Below are 26393 nucleotides of genomic sequence, written 5' to 3' on the forward strand. Positions count from 1 at the left end.
TCAGGTTGTCAGCGTTCCAGGTCCGGAGAATCGGTTTCCCTTCCAGAGTTTCCAGTCGGTAAGTCCTTGGCCCGTAGGTGTCCGCCACCATGTAGGGCCCTTCCCAATTCGGAGCCAGCTTTCCTTGATCCAGGGGCTTCGAGACTTCTGCCTTTCTCAGGACTAAGTCCCCTGGCCTAAAAAGCTTTGGTCTGACCTTGGCATTGTAATATCGGGCTACCTTCTGTCGGTATGAAGCCATGCGAAGTTGAGCCTCATTCCGTAGTTCGGGGAGGAGGTCTAGGTCGGCTCTCCGGCAATCAGAGTTTTTCGGCTCTTGATACCGCTCGACCCTGGTAGATGGCAGCCCAATCTCGAGTGGTATCATCGCCTCCATCTCATAGGCCAAACTGAAAGGCGACTCTCCGGTCGGAACGTGGGGGGTCGTTCGGTAAGCCCACAGAACGGAGCCCAGCTCGTCGACCCAGAAGCCTTTGGCTTCATTTAGTCGGGTTTTGTGCCCATGTAGTATGGTCCGGTTCGTCACCTCGACTTCGCCATTGGACTGTGGGTGCCCGACTGAAGTCAGTCGGTGCGTGATGTGAAACCTCACGCAGAAGTCTCTGAAGTCTTGGTTGTCGAATTGTCGCCCATTGTCGGTGATAATGGTATGCGGCAATCCGAACCTGAAGATGATGGATTTTTGGACGAAGTCCTCCATCTTTCGTTCGGTAATCTGCGCCAGGGGCTCGGCCTCCACCCACTTGGTGAAGTAGTCGATGGCGACGACTATGAACTTCCTATGGCCCGATGCTGAAGGGAAAGAATCGAGAATGTTGACCCCCCATTGAGCGAAGGGCCATGGAGCGACAATAGGAGTGATTTGGCTGGCCGGTCGGTGTTGTACGTTGGCGTACTTCTGGCATGGTTCGCACTTTCGGACCAACTCAACCGCGTCCTTCCTCATGGTGGGCCAGTAGTAACCCTGCCGCAGGACCTTGTAGGCTAAGGATTTGCCCCCAAGTGACTCCCGCAGATTTCTTCGTGCACCTCTCTGAGTGCGTAATCTACGTCGGTCGGTCCCAAGCACCTGAGCAAGGGAAGGGAGAACGATCTTTTGTAGAGTCGGCCATCCATGATCACATATTGGGAGGCCGACCATCGGAGCCGCCTGGCCTCCGCGGGATCTTCAAGGCTGATCCCGTCGGTCAGGTACCGAACAATCAGATCCACCCAGCTTGGTTCTGCTGTCAGTTGTAGCACCTCGTCGACCTTGTCGATGCTTGGCTGCTCGAGGTTCTCCACGAACGTCCGGCCCAAAGAGTCGAAAGCCGAGGTCGCCAGCCTGGAGAGTGTGTCGGCCCGGGCATTCTCCGTCCTGAGAATGTGGGAGATTTCAAAATATCCGAGACGCATCACGAGATCCTTCACTTTTTGGAGATATTTTATCATGGCTGGATCTCGCGCCTTGAATTCGCCTTTGACCTGCCCACGATCAGCTGAGAGTCGGAGAATGCCCGGAGGCTGTCGATCCCAAGTTCCCTTGCCATCCTCAAGCCGGCGAGAAGTGCTTCATACTCGGCTTGGTTATTGGAGGCTTTGAAGTCGAATCGGAGGGCGTACTCGGTGACTACACCATCCGAGTTGGTGAGCAGGAACCCAGCCCCGCTCCCCTGAGCGTTTGAAGCTCCGTCGATGTGCAGTACCCAGGTAGAGGCCGGGTCAGGCTCAGGGACCGCGTCTCATCCGGGGTCCGCATCTTCCGACCCTTGGTCGGCCGTCGGGCATTCTGCGATGAAGTCGGCCAGGACCTGGGCCTTTAAGGCAGGTCGCGGCCGATACTGTATGTCGAACTCGCTGAGCTTCATCGCCCACTTTGCCAGTCGTCCCGATGTGTCGGGTCGGCGCAATATCGCCCTCAGGGGCTGGTTGGTGAGAACCACAATGGCATGCGCCTGGAAGTATGGACGGAGTCACTGCACGGAGACGGTCAGGACGAAAATCATCTTTTCCGTCTCCGAATATCGGGCTTCGGCATCGCGGAGCACTTTGCTGGTATAGTAGATAGGCTGATGAGTTCGGCTCTCGTTTTCTCTGATGAGCACCGAACTGACCGCCTCGGGGGAAGTGACCAAATAGAGATACAATGTCTCCCCGACCCCAGACTTCACAAGCAATGGCGGGGAAGCCAAATACCTCTTCAGATCCTCGAAGGCCCGTTGACACTCATCCGACCAAGAGAAGCCCTTCGCCTGCCTCAGGGTTTTGAAGAATGGGAGGCACCTTTCAGCCGATCGAGAGATGAACCGGCTGAGGACGACGATCTTTCCGTTCAGCTGCTGGACCTCCTTCTTGGTGTTTGGATGGCGCATGTCGATGATTATTTTTATTTTCTCAGGGTTAGCCTCGATTCCTCGTTGAGAAATGAGGAACCCGAGAAACTTCTCCGAGGTCACTCCAAAAGCGCACTTAGTCGGATTCAGCTTCATTCGATGTTGTCGTAGAGTGCGAAAAGCCTCTTCGAGGTCTCGAATATGATCTGCAGTCTGCGTATTTTTTACCAGCATGTCGTCCACGTACACTTCCATATTGCACCCGATCTGATATTTGAAGATCTTATTGACAAATCGTTGGTAGGTGGCGCCGGCATTCTTCAGTCCGAAGGGCATTACTCGGTAGCAGTAGAGGCCATTGGGGGTCACGAAGGCAGTGTGTTCCTCATCTTCAGGCGCCATCCGGATCTGGTTGTACCCGATGAAGGTGTCCATGAAGCTGAGTAGTCGAAATCCGGACGTCGCATCTACCAGCTGGTCGATCTTTGGAAGTGGAAAGCTGTCTTTCGGACAGGCCCGATTCAAGTCGGTGTAGTCGATACAAATCCTCCACTTTCTGTTGGCTTTCTTGACCATGACAACATTGGCGAGCCAATCGGGATATGTGGCTTCTCTGATGAAGCTTGCCTCGAGTAGCTTGTCCACTTCTTCGTCGATGGCCTTCTGTCTTTCAGGAGCAAAAGATCTTTTCTTTTGTCTCACCGGCCTCATCGTCGGATCGATGTTGAGTCGGTGCGTTATTGTCTCCGGGGGGATGCCCGACATATCTGCTGCCGACCAAGCAAATATGTCGGCGTTGGCCTTCAGCAGCTCCGTCAACCGTCGTCGTTCTGGGTCGGGCAGTTGAGATCCGACCCATACCTTTCGGTCGGGGCTTTCCGCTATCGGGATTGACACGAGCTGCTCGGCTGGCGAGCCCCGTTCTTCCTCCTCCCGCTGGTCTAGTTTGTCGATCGTCAGGGAGCCTTTCAACTCGTTGCTTTGAGCGGAGATCTGGAAGCATCGGCGAGTGAGCTGTTGATCTCCGCGCATCTCCCCGACTTCATTTTTAGTCGGAAACCGAATCAAGAGATGGTACGTCGAGGCAATCGCCTTGAGGGCGTTTAGTCCGGGTCTTTCAAGTATGGCGTTATAGGCCGAGGGCACCTGGACGACCGCAAAAGTCAAATGAACCGTGCTTTGTCGTGGTTTGGTGCCGACCGTCACGGGCAGGGTAATTTTTCCTTCCGTCGTGACGGCATCCCCGGCGAAGCCTATCAAGGGCGTAGGGACCCTCTTGAGTCGGTCGGTTGGTAGTCGCATCCAGGAGAAGGTCGAGTAAAACAAAACGTTCGTTGACCTTCCATTATCTACAAGAATTCTTTTTACATCGTAGTTCGCTATTGTCATCGAGACAACAACAGCGTCGTCGTGAGGAGTTTGGATGCCCCGAACATCTTCTTCCGTAAAGGTAATTGCGTCATCCGGGTGCAGCCTCTTCGTCGGCTCCCCTCCAGCAGACGTCCCCGGGCCAAGTCGTTTGGAAATCATATTGATGACCCCGGTCGTTGGCTGATTAGTCGTCGCTTCTTCAGTCGGCTGGGGTCGTCGATCGGCGATCGGTTGAGTCGGCGGGTTCCTCCAAAATTTATCGAGATACCCTCGATGGATGAGAGCTTCGATCTCATCCTTAAGCTGGATGCATTGCTCGATATTGTGGCCGTGGCTCTGGTGGAATCGGCAATACTTCCGTCGGTCGAGGCCCTTTGCCTTCAGAGGTGGAGGCCGCCGCAGGTACTCTTTCCCTTCGATTTCCATCAAAATCTGCGCACGAGGAGCAGAGAGGGGAGTGTAGGAGTCGTACCTGGGGCGTGTCGGCCTTGGAGTCTGCCGTCGGGGTGACTTTTGGTTTCGTCGCAGGGGCGAGACCCGACCGTTGGTCGGGGGCCTGCTAGGTTCGATGGGGTCCCGACCCTTTCTCTGCTTCTCCTTCGGGCCCTTGAATTCGGTCAAGCATCAGTCGGAGGCTTCTTCATCTGCGCGCATGTACTTGTACGCGCGCTCCAACAATTCGGTATACATCCGGGGGAGGATCTTGTCCAGGGAGTAAGTGAATCAGGATGCCCTCAGCCCCCGTATCATGGCCGAGATGGCCATGTCTTCGTTGAGGTCCCGGACCTCAAGCGTGGCCACGTTGAACCGCGTCACGAAGTGTCGGAGCGTCTCATTTTCTCCCTATTTGAGGGAGAAAAGGCTGTCCGACGTTCGCGGTGGCTTCCGGTTGGTACTGAAGTGAGCCACGAAAGAGTGCTCGAGCTGTCCAAAGGAGTGGATACTTTTCGATCGAAGATCGGAGTACCAGGCCCTGGCAACTTTGCGGAGCGTGGCGGGGAAGCCGATGCAAAAGAGAGCGTCGATTGCCCCTTGAATCGTCATGAGAGCTTTGTAGCTCTCCAAGTGGTCGATTGGGTCGGTGGAGCCGTCGTAGGGCTCCACGTGCGGCATCTTGAACCGACTGGGGATCGGTTTGTCGAGGATGAGTCGGGAGAGAGGTTGGGCGGTCTAGAAGTCGACGTCGTTTGAAGACTTCTGTCCGTCCACCTGCAGCTGCGCGAGCCGATGGTCGATTTTTTCAAACCTGCGTTCGTAGTCGTCTGTCCGTCGGTGCTGGGAGACCCCAGGAGTGGAGTCTCCGGAAGAGTCCAAGAGAGAGGCGGACGGCGTTCGCGGTCGCTTCTCCTTCCTCGCTCGATCCAGCTGGGAGGGAGAATGCTGTCGGGACTGACGGGCGTCACGCCGCGGCCGCCCCTCCTCCTCTCTGTGGGAGCGCTGTGGCAGGTGGTCCTGCGGAGACGATGGAGATCGACGCGGGCGTCGGCGGCTGCTCCTGGAGGGCATCGGACGTACCGTCGGTTGCCCGGCCGGTGATGGCGGCAGCTGGATCGGCGTCGCTGAAGGCTTTTGACCGCGTCCGTCAGCACGGTCATCTGCCGCACGATCGTCGTGATTTGCACCTCCGTGGTCATCGCGGGGTGTGGAGAACTGGGTTCCACCGCGGAGGGTGGAGGAGAGGCCTCTTCTCGGTGGGAAGAGCGTCTCGCCGATCCAGTGATGCTCGATCGCTGAGCTCTTATCTTTGTCATCTCAAATCTCGTGGGGACAAAGTACCGTTACGCTGCCTGTTGCCGCCCCCCTTCCTGGCGCGCCAATCTGTTGCGGCCAATCCCCTCGTCGTCTGATCGTCGGGAACGAGCACCTGCAAAAGAAAGTCCGCACTGACCGGAGGCGGCTCCGGCGGGAACCCTCCGATGGTCAAGTCAGAGAGGAGACTAGGCAACAGTGAAAAGAAAACAAGGAGCTCAACGAGAGAGGGAAAGAGAGAGAGGGGGCAAGCCCAAGAGTTTCGAAGGGACCTCTAGCACTGTTGCCTTCCCCGATATATATAGTGGAGCGTGGTTTGGCGCCGTCATTAATGGCGCGGACAATTGAAGAATTGTCAATTCACTGTAGACTGTCAGAGTCGCCGTGAAGGTGTCACATCGCTGTGGGGCTGTCAAATCGCTGGGGTTGACCCACGCCTTAGGTGGGATAATGCTCCTAGGCGGCAGTGCCGCATGCTGTTGTTAGGACTGACAGTCTCTGACAGTAGTACGATGATTGGAGGAGTCGACCGACCTTAGGTCGGTGGCCAGCTGAGGGGCGTCAGGTGGAGATTCGGACCCCTCCGACGGTCAGTCGGCACGTCGCGGGAGTCGGGCATCGGATCCCCTAGTGCAGTCGGTCAGGAGGGCGGAAAAGGTCTGCCCGACCGACATATCCTCGGTCGGTAGAGAGCCGTCGATCGGTCGGTAATGGCACCCGGCGATCGGTCAGTCGGTCGGTCGGGTATGTCCGATTATAAATCGGCATGAGCGGGGTCGGTCGGTATTCCCCAACAGGTTCAAAATAGTATCCATTCATTCGTCCAGATCAATTGTTGTGGACTTTCTTGTTTCGGGACACCCATGTCCATAGCCAATAGACTATTGTACAAAGTCCGGCGAAGCTGCCGACTGATCCCACGATCACGAAAGCTAGCCATCGCTTGCTAGTCTTTTTCGATGGCGAAGGTGACGGCGACTGCGGTGGCGGGGGTGGGGGCGGGGGCGATGGCGGTGGCGGCGGCGGCGGCGGCGGCGACGGAAATGGGCAGGCCTTGCAACACTTGCATTGTAACCTTCCATTTCAGTCCGAACATTGTAACTTTTGTGCACTTAATTTATGAATTGTTGGTGTCCCATGTTTGTATGGCCTGTGAAGGGGAACCTTGCCATCCTGCAGGCTATCAAACGTGTGAACCACGGTGGGTGGAGTTGTTATTAGCACTGTTTGCTAGCAAACACATCCAATTAACTGGAATGTTTGACCAGGTCCAAACTCTATTCAAATCACAAGCTTGTTGTTACCACGTCCTTTTGCCTTACTTCCTACGTGATTAACCCATACACATGCTTCTCAACAACCCATCCTTCACGTGTGAGTTGATTTCAATCTCTCCCTCAACACTAATCTACTGCTTTCAAATCAAGCGCCGTATCTAATTATTGTTTTTGAGTGTATTACATGGATATCACTGCAGATTATGAGCTTAGTTTACTCTCCAAGAGCCACACTTCACCAATGTGCAACCTCTTCCGTCCAATAAATACCTGCTCTCCAAGAATAACACTCTTACTATATTTTCACAAGAAACCATTTTTAAGAGCTCACTCGCATTTCACCAGTTTGTTATTGCTCCAATAGAAGCTATTCACTCTTCATGAGTTATGCTTTACCATACTCTTATAAGATATCGTTCTTCTAAGAACCATGTCGCTTAATGCATCTTTTTGGTACGCAATGATTACCATTTACCTCTACAATTATCAATGCACATGGCATGTCAATTTTCTTCACAAGAATTGCTAATTGCGGCTCCTTCATAATTTGGATAGTTGCCTCGAATTGTTACTCATCAACTTTGATACCACTTGTAGGAGGATAGAGAGTCCTAGTATGAATAGGACTTGCTATATATGTCGAAACCTAACTCAGCCAAAAATCTTAAACTTCATTAGGTTTTGGATCCAATCATCTAATGATCTAACTCAATGCTTCTCAATTATATGTATCAATCTTTGTCCCTCTAACTAATTATCCCACAAGGTATTAAACATCATCCATAATTTTCAACAATTTCACTATTGACATCTCTAGGACATGCCATTTAAGCTGTTCAACAGCGTAAATGGGCAGGAGGTGCTCCTCTTGTTTGACCCCACTTGTGGCGTATTAAATTGTTCTTCAAGCTCGCTAGTTTCTTCTCAAATTTGTATGGTTTGTTTGATGACAGATTCCAAATATGAACCATTTAAAGCACATCACCGATCTACAAACCTGGTGATTTACTCGGGTCAGCAAATGCATTCGAACTCATCTATTCACTCAAAATGAAAACCAAACCTAACCATGTAGTTCCCATATTTTGCTAGATGATCTAATACAATCACATTAAACAAGTCTCGAATAGGCTCAAAATAGTATCCATTCATTCGTCCAGATCAATTGAATGTAGAAAAAGGGACCTTACTTGACCCAGTTTAATCAGCAGAATATAGCTCTAAATCTTAGAATCCACACCCACTGGTTTTGATCCAAATAAAGCTCACTTTAGAGACCCAACTCGACCCACTTGTACCCCATGCCAAATAGAAACCGTGGCCACATTTGAAGGTGGTTGTAGTTAAAGACCATTGTGATGAATCTTCTGTCAGTTGAGACTGTCATTAATTTAGACCACGAGTGGGCGGCCAGGGGTTGACACCCAAGCGGCCGAAGACAATTTCTTATCGCCATTGCTCCACTGTTTCACAACCATGCGTTTCGGTGGGTCATACTTTCCTAAGAATCCCCATACCTTCTCTTCTTTATTTTACTACTTTAGAGAGAGAATATATATCACCCACGCCTAAAGCTTTGTGAGATGCATGAATATAATATGGACTGCTGTGTTGGAAAGTAGCAGCATGCTGAAAATTAGCAAGTGGTTTCCACCTAACCATACGAAAATGCGAAATTTTGCAGTGCAGTGTGAAAGAGGCCTTCTGGTTCCACTGCCTCTTGTGTTCCCATTTGAATCCATCTGGAGAAATCTTTGGTATTATAGGGAAGTAGTTGGTGAGTTGGTGACTTAAAATACTGTTTGCTAGGTGAAGGACGTGAGAGGACAAAAGTTAAGTAGCATTTGGATGATATACACAATTTGAAACCCAAAACTGCCTGAATTCAACTTAGCCAGCTTGAATTATTTAGAAGATGACCCCTCATATCTCTATATTGTCAAAGATTCATTATTCAAGTCAAAAATTTAATGTGTCAGCTGCATCAAGTGAATCGTGAACTTTTTCTAATGCAAAAGCAACACAACTACTCTAAAGCAGCAAATATTTAAGATATTTCAAACTAACTTTGAAGGTTAGAAGATTACGACGCATGAGATCAGAAATGAAGAACTTGTCATAAAAATCATAGGCATGACACTGGTCTTGCAAACACACCTCATGTGCATACTAAATCATCTATCATTATACACATCAAAAATGCTGCTTCTGAAATCTGAGATCATTCTGAGGGTGATATGAATAAGGTGACAGTGAGGTTGGTCCTCTCCTAAGCACTTGTGGATCCTAAGATACCAAAGACAGTTCTCTTATCAAAGTTTTTTTTCATAAAGGACAATCCGATGCTCAAATTAATCAGAATTTAGGGAACAATAGAAGAGAAAGAGAGCAGGAGAATGATTGTTGCAAGTGGTAGAATAGTTGAATGCCTTATCAAATGATCCTCTGCCATTTTTTATTTATAGAGAAAGTTTGATTGTTATTATCAAGATAAACAAAATGTGCATTAAATATATAACAACGGCTCTCATCATGCTTAACTGCGTAATAACAGCTTTCCATGTTATCTCATAATTATAATTATTTTAAACATATAATTATGGCCAAAGTGGCGTAACCCTTGCCAATATATTCATATTGGCATAATCATCTTTTCAATTCACCTATATCTGAGATGAATGAAGATAGATATTGCCAAGGATAGTATCACTTCTATTATTATCGAGTTCAGATAAAAAAAAAAATACCTACCACATTAAAAAGAATCATTGAGTTTGATAACAAATTATTGGAAACCTCTCGTGTTGACGAAACTAGCTTGCATTGTATTAGATAACTAGACTAAAATATTTTGTTCCCATTCTGCTAATTAGATGACCCACTCCTCTAAATAATAGAGAGGGGAAAAACTTATAATTAGTTGCAATCATACCAATAATAAATTGGCAGACTATCTTCTATATAATACTTAGACCTAGTCTGCCTATGCTTTTGGATGGCTTTAGATTATGAGATCGTTCTAGTTGAAAAATCCTTTGACAACCTTATAGAAAAGATGTATGTTTTGAAGAGCTTTGGACTGTTCAAAAGAACCAAAGCCACCATCAGCTGCCAACATTTGAGAGGTGAAAACGGAAACGTCACATGTTTGCCATGGCATTGCCCGCCAAGCTTGAAATACTCACGGTCAAGTGAACACAGATTTCAAGCAAAGAAGCCCATGTCGGCCCTCCCTATTTATTATCTATGACCAGGACCAGATGGAAAGAAAGAAAGAGATGAACAGTCCAAACTACTCCCTTTGACAAGAATTCAAAGCAGAGGTCCACAAAGGCAACTTTTCTTCCCCTACACCCATCCGTTTTTTCTTCTTCTTTTTTTTTCTTTTTTTTTTCTTTCTTTTTCTTTTTCTTTTTTTTTTTTTAAGCCAAAGACACCCTAATCATGAGACAAACATGCCTCTCCTCCCCAAGCCCCACATCAAACAAAATCATAGCACACTGCACATAGCTCTGTATTTCGTGCTTTATTTGATAGTGAAAATTCTCATATTTAATTGTGTATTAGTTTAGCCTAAAACCATCAACTATATTGATTTTTCAATTTTTGAAAAAAAGGGAAACAAAGGGAAAATTTCAGCAGCCGGCAGCTCAATCGCCGGATTTCAGAAGAAATCGATTTACAAACATCAACGGCAAGGTATCGAAATCAAAATATTTGGGGAAAATGGAGGAAGAATGAAGGAAAAATTAAGGGGAAAAAAAAAATGAATCAATCGACGGAGGCGAGGGAGATGCTGGCGCTGGAGATGCTGCCATGGCTGTCCTCGCAGAGCGCGAGGGCGCTCTCGAGGTTGGCGACGACGTCGGCCATGAAGGGCCGATCCTTCGCCTCGAGGCTCACGCAGTGCACCGCGGTGTACGCCACCAGCTCCACCGCCTCCGTCTCGTTCGCCCCCGGCGGCGACACCCGTGAATCCAGCACCCGCGCCAACTCCCCGGCTGCGATCCTCGGCCCCGCGTAGTCCACCACGCTCCTCGGATCCCCACCCTCCCCATCCTTAAAGATCGCTCTTTTCCCCGTCAACACCTCCAGCATCACCACCCCAAGCCCGTAGACGTCGCTCTTCACCGTCAACTGGTGGAGCCCGTAGTACTCGGGGTCCATGTATCCCACCGTCCCCGCCGCCCTCGCCGATAGGTGACCGCCGTTCGACTCCGGACCCATCAGCGATAGCCCGAAGTCCGACACCCTCGCCACCCAGTTCCCATCCAGAAGGATGTTCGACGATTTGATGTCTCTGTGGATGATCGGCGGCACGGCGTAGTTGTGTAGGTATTCGACGCCCCTCGCCGCGTCTAATAAGACCTTTATCCTCATCTTCCAGGAGTTGAGGACGGTGGAGGTGCTCTCCTTGGAGTGGAGGTGGTCGTAGAGAGCCCCGTTCTTCATGTACTCGTAGACCAGGAGCCTCTCCTCCTCCTCCTCGCAGTATCCCACAAGGCCCACCAGGTGTTTGTGATGGAGTCGCGAGAGGAAGGCCAGTTCCGACTGAAAGGCGCTCTCTTTCTCTTGGAACTTCTTGGTTCTCTGACCGGACTCGCCTCTTTTGATCGCCACCTCGCGCCCGTCGGAAAGCTTGCCTTTGTACACAGTCCCGAAGCTCCCGGCGCCGATTTTGGTTTCCAAGGAGAAACTTTTAGTAGCGGCGGCGAGCTCGGCGAAGGTGAACTGCTCCGCCCTATCCTTGAACGATGACGGACCGCTCCTCTGCCGCCTCATGACCCGCGAACCCTGCCGACGGAATATTCGGGATCTGGACCCCGAAGGGGAGATGAAAGGGCCCCCTCCATTTCCGGCACCCGAAGTGGCTCCTCCATTTCCGGCGGTCGTGATGGTGGGCTGTACTGAGTTGTGGACTTTCTTGTTCCGGGACACCCATGTCCATAGCCAATAGACTATTGTACAAAGTCCGGCGAAGCTGCCGACTGATCCCACGATCACGAAAGCCAGCCATCGCTTGCTAGTCTTTTTCGATGGCGAAGGTGACGGCGGCTGCGGTGGCGGGGGCGGGGGTGGGGGCGGTGGCGGTGGCGGCGGCGGCGGCGACGGAAATGGGCAGGCCTTGCAAATAACTCCAGAACCAGAGCAGAGACTCGCCGAATCCGGAAAGATGTCACATTTGCAGGAACTCTGATTAGAAGTACAAATACCCGGAAGAATTCTCGGCAGCGGAAGCATGGTCACCGCCGGATTACTCCGGTTCGTCCCCCAGCACACCACCGAAAAGTTCAACGTGGTAAGGCCGCACGTGAGATTGTCCCCGGCCACAATGAACTCGAACGCGGTGTTGTTTACCGGGGAGTAGCTCCCCCTCCCACCGCCGTCGCCACCCCAGCAGACTACCATGCCGTTGCTTTGCCGAACCGCGCACGACTGGGTCGCCCCCAACGCGAGGATGGAGAACTCGAATGCCGGGCCGGAGGGCGCGTCCAATTGCCCATAACTGTTATTTCCCCCGCAGAGTAAGAAGCCTGTGGTGTTTAGACCGCAGACGTGTGAGTCCCCTGCGACGATGCTCGCCATGGACATGTTCGAAAAGAAACTTTGGATCGGCCCGCGGCGCCTTCCCCAACATTGGACGGTGTTGTTGGCGTCAATGGCGCAGGAGAAGCCGCGCCCCGAGGTCAGCGAGTGGTAGGACCCGGGGACGGCGGAGGGGAAGCTGCCGTCACCTCGCCACCACTGGATCGCCGTGCCATTCATGGCGGCGACCTGGTCCTCACCGACGGTGAGGTTCGTCAACGAGGGGGGCCCTTTGTAGACGCGCTTCGGCGTAAGGTCGGTGGAGGAGGCGTTGCTGGCGTCCCAGCAGAAGAAGGCGTCGCCGCCGGACCGAAGCCCGCAGAGGAAGTCCCGGCCGCCGGAGACGGAATCGAACGAGGCGTTCGGCGGTATCGAGAAGACCTGCCGAGTTCCGCGGGCGCACTGGATGCTCCGCGGTGCGGCATCGGCGAGGACGCCGCAGACGGTGCCGGAGCTGATGGCGAGGGTAGCGGCAGAGCCCAGCCCATCCGCGGGGGTGAAGAAAAGAGCGAGCAGAACTGCAGCTATCGTCGCCGCGGCGGTGACGATAGGGAGCCTCATCAGACGGTCCTGATGAGGCGAGAGAAGAGACCACGCAACCCTTCCCTTCGGCGTTCCCTCATCAGGAAAGCATGGGAGAGGAGAGGGCAGACCGAGGGACAGCCTTTGAGAACAAAATATTTTTGAGAGACAGAGAGAGAAATTTTAAAATTTAACGAGGCGAAGGGAACGCTGGGCGGTGATTTGGAAAACTCGTAAACGGTCGTGGTGAAAGGGGCTAGAAAAGGAAAGAGGTGAGAGGAATTGGGCATGAAAACCAAATCCACGGAGGCGGAGGGATAAAAGGGATCAGCAAAGTTGGAGCCCACCTCTGGTATTTTACTTTTGGAACTTTATGAGAAACGGTGGTAAGGAGGCAGCAAACTGGCTCCCAGGTCCACCGGATTTTATTGCCACAATTAATCTCGATACACGAACGCACAAAACTCGAGACTGATCCCAAACGATCATATCCCTACCGTCCAAGTAGTGTGCCATTTAATTCGTTTTTATCTGTTTTACTGATTAATTTTATTTTTATGATGATGTTGACCAACCGACCGTTTGCTGTAAAGCTTTCATATACAAAATAAAATGGATTTAACTAGGTTTAGAACTTTTAAAGGGAGGTTGGCATGGAATGGTCATCACCTCATCAAATCGCCATCTGGTCTCAGAGAAGCGTCGAGCGAGACCAAGAGTGGAAGACTGACCAACTGCAGCACGTTGCCTAGTTCTCCGATAAGAAAATATTCTCGCGTGGACTCAGACCAATCCCTGTTCTCCTCCTTCGGTGTTTGGCCCGGTCAATTGTCAAAATGGCTGCTGCCACTGGGTCAAAGCCGAGAAGGGTTCAGCGACGGGTTTGAGTCGAGATCCCGTCACCGGAAGGTGACAAAGTGCGAGTGTCGCATAGAGGGGGAATGTATGGGATAGTGGGAACAACCTATTAATTACTGGGCGGTGATGGCATCGTGCTCTCCGGTTCCAGAAGCTGCTACTGTTATTGACACGGGATGGAATTGATGGAGGACAATTCGTGTGACACGTGGACACGGCATCCAGCCAACACGCTAAATTCCGCCGCCGCGGTAGATTCGACGCCGTCACCACCCAACCCGTCCGACCCACTGTGATTACCAGCGTCGGACCTGGTAAAAGGTGCAGAAACCGAGTTAGCGTGCGCCACGACTACTCAAGATCCCACCAGATTAGAAGGCACCTGGTAGTTTGGTAGTTTTTTTTTTTCTTGGTGACGTTGGTAGTTTGGTAGTTTTTTTTTTTTTTTTGGGTAAAGTTGGTAGTTTGGTGGTTGAAAGAACACATGTAACGGTGGACAGCGGGGGCACACACTGGGCCAGTTCGGTACTGCCTTTTGTCTTCCGTTTCTTATTTTTAAAAATTCAAGAAAAATTAACAAGCCGAGCATGTTATTCTGCTTTCTCTAAAAAATTGTTTGTAAAAGTTTCAAAGATTTTGGCACAAAAGATTTGAGGAAAAAAAAAAAAAAAGGAACTGAAAGTAAGGAATGAAAGATATTTTATGCAAATGCTATCTTCCATATTAATTTTTATATAATATTCTATCAATAAAAAAAAAAATACTGCAGCAACAACAAGTACAATAATACTAAAAAGGTCCTAGATTTAGACTTTAGAGGCTTCTATATGACCTGTTGCAGCAGTGAATTGTCTACTGAGTCAGGACAACGTTGAATACGTTGCTGGAGCCTGGATCATACATCTATCGAGACTTCAAGATGTACCCGGTGCCGTGAGTACTACCTACCATAAATCCCAGTGCTTGGATAGGATAGGTAGTTGATGCTGCATTGCACAATGGTCCAAAGGAAAGTACCCGCAAACCGGCACTAAAGATGCAAGTCATATCCTTTTCTGTACTCCCGTCTTCTAAGTTACCAGAGAAGTCTGCAGTCTTTCGCGTTAACAGTGGGGTACAATCCTTGCCGCATGGACCTTATTATATTTCAAATCCTTGAATGTTAGACCATAAACATGAGTCCACGAGGCAGCCTGAACGTTTGTCCTCTCTTCATTGGTAGGAAAATGCCCATAGGCAATGGGCTGCAAAACAGAGGTAGCCCTCTCTTAAATGTCGCCCCAGCCTCTTGAACCCTTATACTGGTGGAATTTAAAACCAAAATGCTGGTCCAACCATCAAGAAATTTAGCTGATGAGTTAAATGGACACCTTCTTGGTTCTTGCTGCAAGGCACAAGTAGAGCTTATGTTCTGAAGACAGAGGAGAAACAAATGCAGATCCCCATCCCTTTGACGCACAGAACTTCAAATTTCCAACTCAAAATCCGCCATCTGTGAATCTGACTCCTGACCATCAACGAATCAGGGGCTATCTTATGCTCCCATGTGACGGCATCACCACCCTCCTTTGGGAAGAGGAGGCTCCCAGCTCTCCACATAAAACAAATCTATGTAGTTGGCCTGCACATGTAATACTGTGCTAAAAAGTGAGCACCAGGTACCTTTGCAGCACGGCCATAAAAGGATCGCAATCATGCTCCTCACTTCACACAGCTTGAGATGTTCCATACTGAAAAAATATCAAAACCATAACTTTGAACACCTTTTATGTCGGTACAAATATGTGGAACAGAGTGAACAGAAACCAACTACGTTGGCTGTTCCCAAGAATATCAAAGACACAAGGTTACAACAAAAGCCATTAATTAATGAAGATGCATGCTCACCCATTAACCCACATCTCCAGGATTGTCAATGCTAAGTGTTCGAGAAGTTCAAATCAAACACCTCCAAGGTTTTCTCACCCTCCTTTTTCTCATTCGTTGTTGGGAAATAGTAAAAATCCTATGGCTTAACAGTATTCAATGACAACACAAGTCTTGCAGAGTGCTAGTACTTGGTCCAGCAAAAAATTGATGGATTGAAAGAAATTATTAGGAAGTAAACTTAACTACAACAAATAACAACACATACCTTGATCTCACCAGCTACACAACACTGAAGTAGACCGACCTTCATTTTTTTTTTTAATAATATCGTAACCCTAAAGAATCATGACCAGCAACGAAGTATCCTTGTGCTTCTCCTTGACCTATAGTTTCCTTCAACTTTACCCAAAGTCAATCCCAACGGGTAAACAATTAAAGCCCAATCCAAAATTAGACTAAGACCAACTTATAACTAAGTTATATCCAGTCTAGGTAAGCAGTCCAACCCGTTGCCTCTACCTAAGCCCAATTCGAAGCTCAATTGAGGTTATCATGACCCATCTCATATCATTTGGGCCTTAGAAAATTAAAGTACACTAATCATTGGACACCCTTTACTTCTTTTCTTTTTTCCTTCTCATATTTCCAAATTAATTCCCATGATCCTAAGCCCGTGCTAGCTCACTAGGTTCCAAAGGCCTAAATTATTTAAGAGCTACATAGCCCACATGGAAACCTAATTTCTATATTTAATTCTCATACGCTAGCCTCGCACTCCTCAATTATTTAGACTTATCATCAAGGTGAACCTCACAAAAAATCACTAATTTGTCTCCATCTTTCATTTTCAAATGAGTAAATTCTATTCAATGTTCTCATCCTTCTAAAAATTTATCTAACTCGCCAATTGGATGAACTTGAGAAACTCTCACCATCTCATTTATACCTTCCATCCTACAAGACAGTCTTAACCTTCTTTGTTTTACTCACATTTCATGTAAGTGGTGACTTCAACCTAAGAATACTTGTAAGAGAACTCGTATAGGGGGCAGAGATCTGAAAAGAAGACTAAAACTTTGAATTCACAATAAGATCATGGGCAGCCAAACACTAACCTCCTCCTTCAAGCTCCCACAGCGGCAAGACTTTAACGACAACAGCCGTATGTATCTCCACACATGGCCCAGGAGTGGAGGTAGGATTGGGGGATTAGGGTTCGGAGGACGGCATTTGGGACAGGGCCAATAAGTTGAGGCGGTGGCCGGCTCGGTGGCGGAGCGGGGCCGGTGGGAGGACTGGTGGGCCCAGCTCGTGATGCAGAGGACATGGAAGAGGGTGTAGCGGCCGGAGAGGCGGATGAGGCAGGAGATGAAGGGGCCGCGGCCGGAGGCGGGGGCAGGCAAAGATTGGATCTTGGAGAGGATCGCGGCGGAGCGGCCGGATATCTGGAGGTAAGCCGCGAAGATCGAGTCCTCAAGGGTGCGCCGCTGCCGCTGCCGCTGCTGGCCTCGGAGTCGGAGAAGACGATATCGGAGAAAGGATTCGGGTGTGGTATAGGATACCGGCTGGCGGCGGCGGCGGCCACTGGTGAGGGAAAACTCGATGGTTGTCTCACGACGATGAGAACGCCCGCAACGAGAGACTGATGCCCTTAACTTGCTCTCCGCCCAGGTCTCTTACACGAAGGCGGTGTATACCTTTTCGAGATTATTTTTATTTTTATTTTTATTTTTGACTTGTCTAGATAAATTTGATGTTCCAGATTCATCAAGCCATAACCCACTAATCTTATTCATATAAATGTTACGCAAATTTTTCAAATAAAAAAATCTTTATAGATAATTATAAGACTCCAATATAAACATAAAAATCTTACACAACAAATAAGCATGAACAAAATAGAGAATTACGCTGGCAAATTACCGACATGTGATTACAGAAATATAGAGCTGTCAGGACGGACCGATCCATCCTGACTCTCCACAACCCACAATTCAAATGAAATAAGTCATTTAATCCACACTTTTAAACTGATCATTAAAATATGAATCTAATCCATCTCATTTAAATACCAATCCGGCAAATCCAATCCAAATTGAGAAATAGTGTCATAATCTAAAATTAGATTTTCTGAAGAAGATGACAATAAATGGCATAATAGTTCAAACACGAGAACAGGAGGTTGAATGCCTTGCACTCATATATATATATATATATATATATATATATATATATATATATATATATATATATACACACGCACACACACATTGATCTTCATTAATACATTAATACAGATAGAAGGATCCACAAAGATCTCAAAGGAATTCGAATTCGAAATGCATTAGTAGCTTTACGGACTTCAACGTCTCTCCCTTGCGGTCGCAAAGCGGGACACACCGAATCCCTGGTCTCAACTCCCACACAGGCAAGCAAGTCTGACCGGCAAAGTCATCCTTCTCAGACATGTCGTACTCATGAACTTCGACTCGAAGCAAGGCGAGTTCTGGAACAGTCAAGCGGAATTCAAACTCTTCATCCCAAACTGGCGTCCAGTTGTCCTCAACTGCTCTTGTTCTTCTCATTACCGTATCAGCTGGGACTCCTGCAATTCCAACCTACATCCAGAAGGACGGATTGCTTGTCCATCAGTTTTCATTTACAACATTTATAAATGAAAATACTTATAGTTCTCCTTCATGTTTATCACATCATGCGAGTTGGCTAATCAGGTAAATGCAGCAAGCGCTTACATTTTAGAAACCTACTTTGTTATACATAGACAACGACCTTTTCAAACAGTGAACACAGATTAGCACAGTAGAGCAGGACATAAAACTGTGATCTCGATCACAAGGGATGTATGCTATCTTACCTGAGATCAATTGATATAACATTATTTATTTTCCTAATCTTACCCTCGTGTAGAAGTCAGGTGGTGAGTATGTATCGAAATGTGTGTGATGAAAATCGAAGCGCCATCCATCTCCCATATATACCCTCACCTGTTTCATTGTGACATTAACTGGGATGTGAATGAACAAGAAAATGTAAATGAGAACTTACAAAACTTACAAGCAGTGATAAGGGTTCACCTTCAATGTTTTCTTAACTGGCAATGCAGCTTTGGGATCGAAGAAACGATCTGGAACGTTATCCAACAGAAAATCTGGTTTCTTTACATAACCACACCCTCCATTAGCTCTAAACATACCATGCATCAACCAGAGTGCCCTCCCATACCCCTATCAGAGAATAAAACACATGATCAGGTAAACAAAGTGAACGCAACTGGCTTGCCTAGCACCAATCTCAGTTTTGTTGGTAAACCTGATTAGTTAATTCAGAAAGGTTGAAGATTAAATTTAAGCCAGCACTGAATCAAAGAATTTTCAGAAAGGCAAATGGCTACACCACTTTGATGCAAATGGTGCAGATTCTTCTGCAAGAGTCCTAAAGCAATCAATAAAAGAAACTTATGATGGATAAAAAACTCACAACCTTCATTGTTTGGAAGTTCCACCCAACGTGGCGCTAATTAAAAAATGCTGCAGCAATGCATAGATGACTTTGCAAAAGGGATGACTAGTAGCATCGGCCAGTGAAAACAAAAGATTCTGCCGGCCATAGATGCTGCGAGAGAGAGAGTGACACACACACACACACACACACACACAGACTTGGACCTCAGTTAATAATTCAAAAGCAATGCTTACGTTAGACCAACAAATCAAAGTTAACTCTGCCAAAGTTAGCCAATAAGCAGGTCCAGATACAAGTAACTTGTAATTAGTTCAGAGACACCCTGGAGAAAACCACTAGGATTAATGGCTTCCATGCAGGCTCCACACTCTGATACATAGGAAATGAATCAAATTGCCATCACATCAGAAAGTCTGGATGGTGTAAAATTTGGAAGAGATGCTCCAAGTTAGGGTTTTCTATGAGATGTCAAACACTATGACATATTTTCTTGAGAAAAAGGATAATAGCATATTAGCATGCATATCAACTGACTTGGTTCAGAACTAGCGTGCTTCATCTTTGGTTGTTCTACTTTCCTAGCATATATCTTACTCTGCACTATGTAGAATATCACAGTTGTCTTGTAGACAGATTTTTTTCTTTTTTTTCACAAAATATATCTTATTCGGTTAATAAAATGTTTTAAATAAACTCTACTTCTCTCCCTTATAATTCAAATAATATGCAGCAAGTCCATCCTGATACATCAATCTAAGGGAACATAAATGATACTCTTAAATATGAAAGACCAACATGGTAAAATCCCCACTAAGGTTCAGATATCAGACTTTGAAAGCTGTGCATTTTATGGAAAACTGATATGGTCAACTCAACTGTATTTATTTGATTGAAAGCTCTCCAATATCACAGACTTCCAGCAATCTCATATAATATCAATAAATATCTATATACAGAAGATTGATCATCACAATCATAATAGGTGATTGAGAAGCCAAAATAAGTGTCACTTTGCCATCAAATATATCTCCATGTCTTCTAGGTTTCAGTACCTTCATCTATATGAAAGGCTGACTCTGGCTCATAGAAGCATCTAAACAGCATAACTAGTCACCATCCTTAGGTCCATAAAACTGAGTTCTGCATAAGCTCACTCAAGTAAACTTATTTAAAGTGGCCTTGATAATCTCCTAGATCTTTGTTTTGGTTCTGCAATCATCACCAAACATGGTAAAGATGGCTATCATCAGAATAATTCCAGTTCCTCAATGCAAAGAAGGAATTGATGTTTTCACGGGAAGATGGTCTAGCTAGAAAACTGCTGAGAGCCTAAAAGATCTCAAATACAGTTTCCTGAAAAGTAGCCATTTAAGTACTAGAGTTCATCCTGAAGCAAAACATGGTCATCCCCTACATACACCTAGAAGGACCATCCGTAGCCCTAGTTCTATATTTTCATATTTACTGCATAATGAATCCTGAGAACAAACATGAATAAACCTATATGTGAGTATAAAGAAATGGTTATCATGAAGCAGTAGTTCTTTTCCAGAAAAAATCTGGATCAATAGAGGAGTATTATTACCTGCATATTTAATGCAACCATCTGAGCTCCATGCATCCAACCAAGCAATGGGTTGTAATTAGAGGAGGTAATGCGCATACCCTTTGGGTAGATCCTCAATAGATTCTTTCGAGTGAACCTGGAAAAAATATTTATGCAGCTCAGGACTCCGATGTGTTTTATATGCAGAAATTTATAAGGCAAAATTTAGTTCCATAAGATAAAAAACTGAAACATGCATTATTTAAGATAACCTGCAATCTCTTCACTTCTTAGCTATTTGACTTAAATGGAAGGTATGCAACCAAAGGCTCATGCATGCTCGCAACAAGATACAAGAAAAAAATCTGAAATATCACCTAGAAACACCCTTGCTCTTTCTAAGATACCTGATAATTTCAGTTCCATGAGAAATTACAGCCTTCTCAAACACTAGCTCACTTAGGCTAAGACGAGTTGCTTTATCAGGATCAACCTTAAATGCATCACTTAGTTCTCCCTTTCTTTTTTGGGCAGCAATTGCTATTAGATGCTTGTACTTAGGTGCAACTATCTGATGGGGCTTTTTATCACCTTCATCAGGATCTTCTTCTTCGTGATGGTGATCACTATGCATATGCTCAACCTGTCAATCAGGAATACATTGAAGTTGCAAAATTACAGATAAAAAATTGAGTAATAGCTGAGCAAACATTTTGCTTTCTTATTGCACCTTACTTATAGCACCGATTCTAGCGTTAAGATCTGGGACTTCATTACCCCATGCTTCGTCTTCAGCTCCTTTTTCTATTGCTTGGTCTTCCTCCTTGATGGTCTTGGATTCAAGGTATTCTTTTGGTGGTTTGGTTGATATTAGGATCTTCATCTTTAATGCTTCAGGTGAAGGGAGTTCTTCTAAAAATTCTGACTTTGCCGTAAACAGCATTTCTCCATAAGTATTGGTTATCATCTATATCGAAAAAAACGATCAGATGGGACTTTTGACACATAAAGGAGAGTATCCCAACAAAAAATCATCATCTACCTCAGCTACTTTAGCCTGAAGATTTGGACTTAAATGATCTTCAAGAGTAATGATGACTGGGTATGGAGATATGCTAAAGGCATGCTCTTTAATGGACTGCAAGCATTTGAGAAGTTCTACAGGAGTGGTCAGTGTCCTACAGTCACAAATAAATGAAGTCACAACAAATTGAATCATCAAAAAACCTCCATTATTCTTGCAACGGTTAAGCATATTACACCTCCATGCCATGGTTAAATCTTTCCATTGTCAACATTGATACAACAGATAAAGAACAAATAAATAATGCAAATATAATGATTTTTGAATCAATTCCATGCCTTATACAAGCAAAGTTTGAGAACATGTATGTATGCTGAAAGGTTAAGTAACTAAGTCAATCAAGGAATTTGGAAATCAAAATTTATAGTGTATATGCTTTACATTTGCTCACCAAACCAGACAAAAGGCTTGAGCTCAAGAAGTCTGTCAATCCTTCACCACAAAATGGTTGTCTGCTTCTGCTTTTTTTTTTTTTAAAAAAAAAAATTGAGCAAAAAGGTGGGAGATGCCACCGTACATTTCATTGGAGATGAAATGGGTAACATGGCTTCTGCTTCTGCTATATTGAATTGGCTGCAAATCAGGTCGCAGGTGACTACAGAGTGATTACGTTCTGATATAAGATGCCTGACCTCATCAGGTTCACCTCATTCTGACACTTCCTCTAAGTGTTTCAATAGCCTTCACATAGTGGTCTATGTTGACATTATCTCATACACTGGACTAAGTTGGCTTTCGGGTATGCAAAAAGGGTCCATAGATCAATGCTTTGGTGTGACCAATGGCAACACTTATAGATAGTTGGTTGATCCACAGAAAAAATAAGTGTGGCCGTTATAGAAACCAATAGGTCAATTTAGAGGATCGGAAATACAAGTTAAAGGAAATCCTTATTCATTTGATTACCACTAAAGGAATTCATCTGGGTAAAAGGGCATTGAGGTCCATTGCAAGCTCAAGACATGATATTGACATCTTCCCTAGGAATTGCTAAGATAGCCGGCCAACATTTGGGTTCCAATGTAAAAATTGAAGCGAAAACATTGCAATGATTGATAACAAGAAATGTTAGTAAAATGTAGGAAAGCAAGGCCACATGCTAGTGTTGAGGCACTGAAGTGCATAGTCCCAGTCAAAAGTCTAGCACACCAAAAGCATGGAAAAAGACCAAAACAATTTTCTTGAATGGCTTGAGGTTTGCTTGCTTTCTGAGCATTAAAGACCAAATTGAGGATGTTTTCTAGCTACAGAATAAGGTCAAGAAGGTCATGGAGGATTTAAAACCCCCATAGAGGTTGATCTTTGGTCACATGAGCTTTGGCCCCCACAAACTTCGGAAATCCTAGATAGAATTATGATATTGCTCGATTTGACAGACCTAGTAAGCTGGGTTTTGAATGGCTGCAAGCCATGAAGGGATGACAACAAGAGTCTTAAGAATGTTGAATAAAATAGAAGAACAAGGGAAGGCAGAAGGAGATCAATCCTCTGCACACTCTTTCAGAAACTTTATATATATTATTGGTACTGATACAGATTATCTTACAACTGTATATTGTGAGAGGTGGGCTTTGTCGCAACGATAAGGTTGATCCATTGTGAACTGGGTGTCATGGATCTGAAACATGGAAACAGGCATTTGGCAAATGAGAGTAAAGCTATTATGTATATCTAACCCTTCCCAGATCCTACAGTGGTGGGAGCCTTGTGCATTGGGATGCACCTTTTTTTTCGACTACATATTATGAAAGATAACTGATGGATAAGAATTACCTATACTCACAACATTGTAGATTATGCACATACATGCAACAGTATAGGGTACACCCGCCATGCTAACATGGGATTGCAAGGTCCTTTTCTCACACGCAGTTGACACCACTTGAAACGGGACAGCACAGATCACTACAAGATGAAACTAGGTGGAATCAATCAGTTACACAGTACAGACCTGTTCTGGTCCTTACATTGTATCGAACCTTGGCACTATATTGGTACTTTGCTGGTACAATATGGCACACCCGCTATTGGGTGGTATGGGTCAGTATGGCAAACCATGGCATCTTGAGTGTGTCTAAATTACTCCATAGGTGTTACACAAATTGATGGGCAGCATGGATGCACTATGAAAAGTTCCATCAAGAAAAGTTGAGTCACAGATAAATAGAAGATTTGTGGACAGATCACATACCCCCCATGACGGACTTCCACATCATCTTTTGTAGAAGTTGGCCATATGTCCAATTCAATTACTCTCACTCCTCTTTGCAGTGCCTTTATGATGGGGATGTCACTGCATTCACTACTGAGTTGGTTCCCAGTTAAATAAGAGTTATGGCCTGTATATATGAAATAGTGGGATAAGGGAGCTCTCATATCTTGGTGAACCTGGAACGAAAATATATATGTTCAAGATATTGAATGCTGATTAGTTCAAAAAACTTGAAAAAAGAAGCTGCTTTGAAATGCATGAGTTGATAGATATATGAACAGAAAAAAGTTCATATGCAATAGTTACCGCAATTAAATTTGTGAGAAACAGAAATCTCTAGAGTAGACAGACAGTGATCCTGCGATTTTCAAAAGATCTCACATCCATAGTACAAAGATTATGTATTTATGTGTCTCAAAATAGAAGACTTATTCAAACGGACTCGTAATCATTGTGGGCACATCATCATTTCCCCATTGAATGTAGCTTCTTTCAAGGTTAAGTTATTCTTCATGGCAACTAGTCATTATGTTACTCGAAACATTCCAAACAGCATTCATCTCAATCATCTAGATCATCTGATGAAGTTCTATCCATAAGAAATAAATGTCTTCTTGCAGCAGCGGCCGGGGCTTAATTCTTATCGCACTTTTACAAAAAACTATCATCAGACTGCTTGATCCTGAGTGAACCGCTTGATACATAAATGGTTCCCTTTAAACTCTACTCCCATGAATAATCTTTGGCTTGTTGCATAAGTACATCGCAAACAACCAAGTCTAGTCTTCCACTGGCAAACTTTTCTCTTTAAACATGCATCAGACAGGTGATAAAATAATGTCTACGAGGTGTTTTCAACATCTGGCCAGCTTCTAAAAGCAGGTTCTGTTAAAGAAGAGATCTAGCAGAACTCTGTGAGAACACCAACATAATGCCTTTTGATCTTCCTGGAGCACACCAAGCATGACAAAACACTAATAAACTCGTTTTACTTTTGTCATAATAGCTGTTATCTTCTTCATCACAAATATGTGTTATTTCAGCACATCCATCTCTATATAGAAAGATATTGATTTTATCTTGTACATGGAACACCATAAACAAAACTTGGCAGATCATGGGAAGGCAATCTTAGTGAATTAAGTCGCTTGTGCAACCACAGAACTCCAATATATGGTCATCCAAACAAATGAGGTACCGCCCTGTTCCTCATCACCGTACCAACATGCCATATAAATCCCTTTTAGCTATTCTAATTCTTCTCCGTTTTTTTTTTTTTGGTTAATTTGATCAAATTATTCCAAGTTTCAGTGACTAAGTGCGTCCTTTATTCTCTCACAATTTACATTTGGCACTCTGAGATACATATCCATGCATGCAGAAGACAAAGATAAGCCATGCTGGGGCTAGGTGGGAGTGCGCTACCAGTTCAGAAGTCCCACTGGGCCCAAAATCTCATCCCAACCCACCAATTTCCTTTATCCAGCCCAGTTTCGCACCCTTGCTTGTCCCTTCCCATGTCGTACCCGGCAGGCACCAAAGGACAAACTTGAGCAAGAAGGATCCAAAGCCATATTCTTTGAAGAAAACGAACTATATATATATATATATATATTTTAATCAGAACAAAGTAAAAACACATAATTCTCGAATCTAAGTTAGACCAGCAGGTATCATTATAAAATCCTGCCGGATCTCATGCAGTAGCAACCATCCAAGATTCAATCTTTTGTCAACATTAAGAAAGAACCAAGCCCTAGTTAACAAAAGCAACAGGTATAGAATCAGAATCAAGTCCTCAGAGAAGGGAAAGGCACACGTACTCCAAGAGAATGGGGGAGAGCAGTATTATCGTCGCCGAAGAGGTAGCGGAAGAAGGCTTCGAGGGAGAGGCCCTTCTTCTGGAAAACATTGAGGTGCTTCAGCTCCCTCATGCCGTCGATCACGGCTTCCGCCGCCTCCCTGGTGGCCTGGGCCTCCCCTTGGACCTCCACCAGGAACCGCTGCAGCTGCTCCGCCCCCATCACCCCACCCTCCGAGTACTTCTGGAACACCTCCTTCACCCCCGCAGGCGGCTCGTTCGACGCCGGCTGGAACCGTCGCCGGAAGCAGAAGCAAACTCTGTACGTCGACATCCCGATGGAAGGAAAAAGGAAGGCAGAGCTTTTCTTCCTTTTGGAGAGAGATCAAGCAACTCTCATAATGTGCGAAGTGGTGAGCACGGTTTAAATAAAGGAGTAGGGGCGGGGGAGGGGGAGGTATCGGAGAGTGGAGTGAGAGGTGGACTACTTTGTCTTTTTCGTTTTTTTTTTTTTTTTTTAATGGAGGGTGTGTCATTGTTTGGTGAACTTAATGAATGGTGGGTTCCAGAGGGTACCTTGGCCCCCGCGGAGGTCACGTCCTTGGCCGTCGGCTTTCGGGCTAGTGACCATCAGTTATTACTGTTTTTTCCTCCTTTTTAGTAACCCGCTTTTAGTGTTTCTGGTGCTGGGATTTTTGGGATAGGCTCACATTGATGTTTCTT

The 26393-nt window shown here is 46.0% G+C and overlaps 2 protein-coding genes and 1 long non-coding RNA gene across 3 annotated transcripts; all 3 read right to left on the reverse strand.

The window, feature by feature from the left end:
• Positions 1–10276: 10276 nt before the first annotated feature.
• On the reverse strand, positions 10277–13096 carry LOC105057091 (putative serine/threonine-protein kinase-like protein CCR3). The gene has a single exon (XM_010939545.4). The coding sequence runs from the start codon at positions 12854–12856 to the stop codon at positions 10481–10483; it is 2376 nt and encodes a 791-aa protein (XP_010937847.1). The 5' UTR covers positions 12857–13096; the 3' UTR covers positions 10277–10480.
• Positions 13097–14373: 1277 nt separating this feature from the next.
• Positions 14374–17341, reverse strand: LOC140853780 (uncharacterized). Its single transcript, XR_012136879.1, has 2 exons — positions 16660–17341; positions 14374–15405 (listed from the first exon to the last, which is right to left on the reverse strand). It is a non-coding gene; the product is annotated as an uncharacterized lncRNA (long non-coding RNA).
• A 240-nt stretch (positions 17342–17581) lies between these two features.
• LOC105057088 (phosphoinositide phospholipase C 2) lies at positions 17582–26081 on the reverse strand. The gene is made up of 9 exons (XM_073248730.1): positions 25693–26081; positions 23849–24045; positions 21616–21751; positions 21304–21540; positions 20981–21216; positions 20613–20730; positions 18640–18789; positions 18463–18549; positions 17582–18162 (listed from the first exon to the last, which is right to left on the reverse strand). The coding sequence occupies exons 1-9, from the start codon at positions 26002–26004 to the stop codon at positions 17863–17865; spliced, it is 1773 nt and encodes a 590-aa protein (XP_073104831.1). The 5' UTR covers positions 26005–26081; the 3' UTR covers positions 17582–17862.
• Between the last annotated feature and the right edge of the window lie 312 nt (positions 26082–26393).

The sequence above is a fragment of the Elaeis guineensis genome, chromosome 14 (assembly GCF_000442705.2).
Source record: "Elaeis guineensis isolate ETL-2024a chromosome 14, EG11, whole genome shotgun sequence".
NCBI classification, from domain to species: Eukaryota; Viridiplantae; Streptophyta; class Magnoliopsida; order Arecales; family Arecaceae; genus Elaeis; species Elaeis guineensis.

Coding starts and splice junctions, on each gene's coding strand:
- LOC105057091 (XM_010939545.4), bottom strand. CDS start 12,856: ATGAGGCTCCCTATCGTCACCGCCGCGGCGACGATAGCTGCAGTTCTG.
- LOC105057088 (XM_073248730.1), bottom strand. CDS start 26,004: ATGTCGACGTACAGAGTTTGCTTCTGCTTCCGGCGACGGTTCCAGCCG. Junction 21,217..21,303: donor GAATCGGTGCTATAAGTAAG/GTGCAATAAGAA, acceptor CCTGATTGACAG/GTTGAGCATATGCATAGTGA. Junction 20,731..20,980: donor CATGGAACTGAAATTATCAG/GTATCTTAGAAA, acceptor TATTTTTTCCAG/GTTCACTCGAAAGAATCTAT.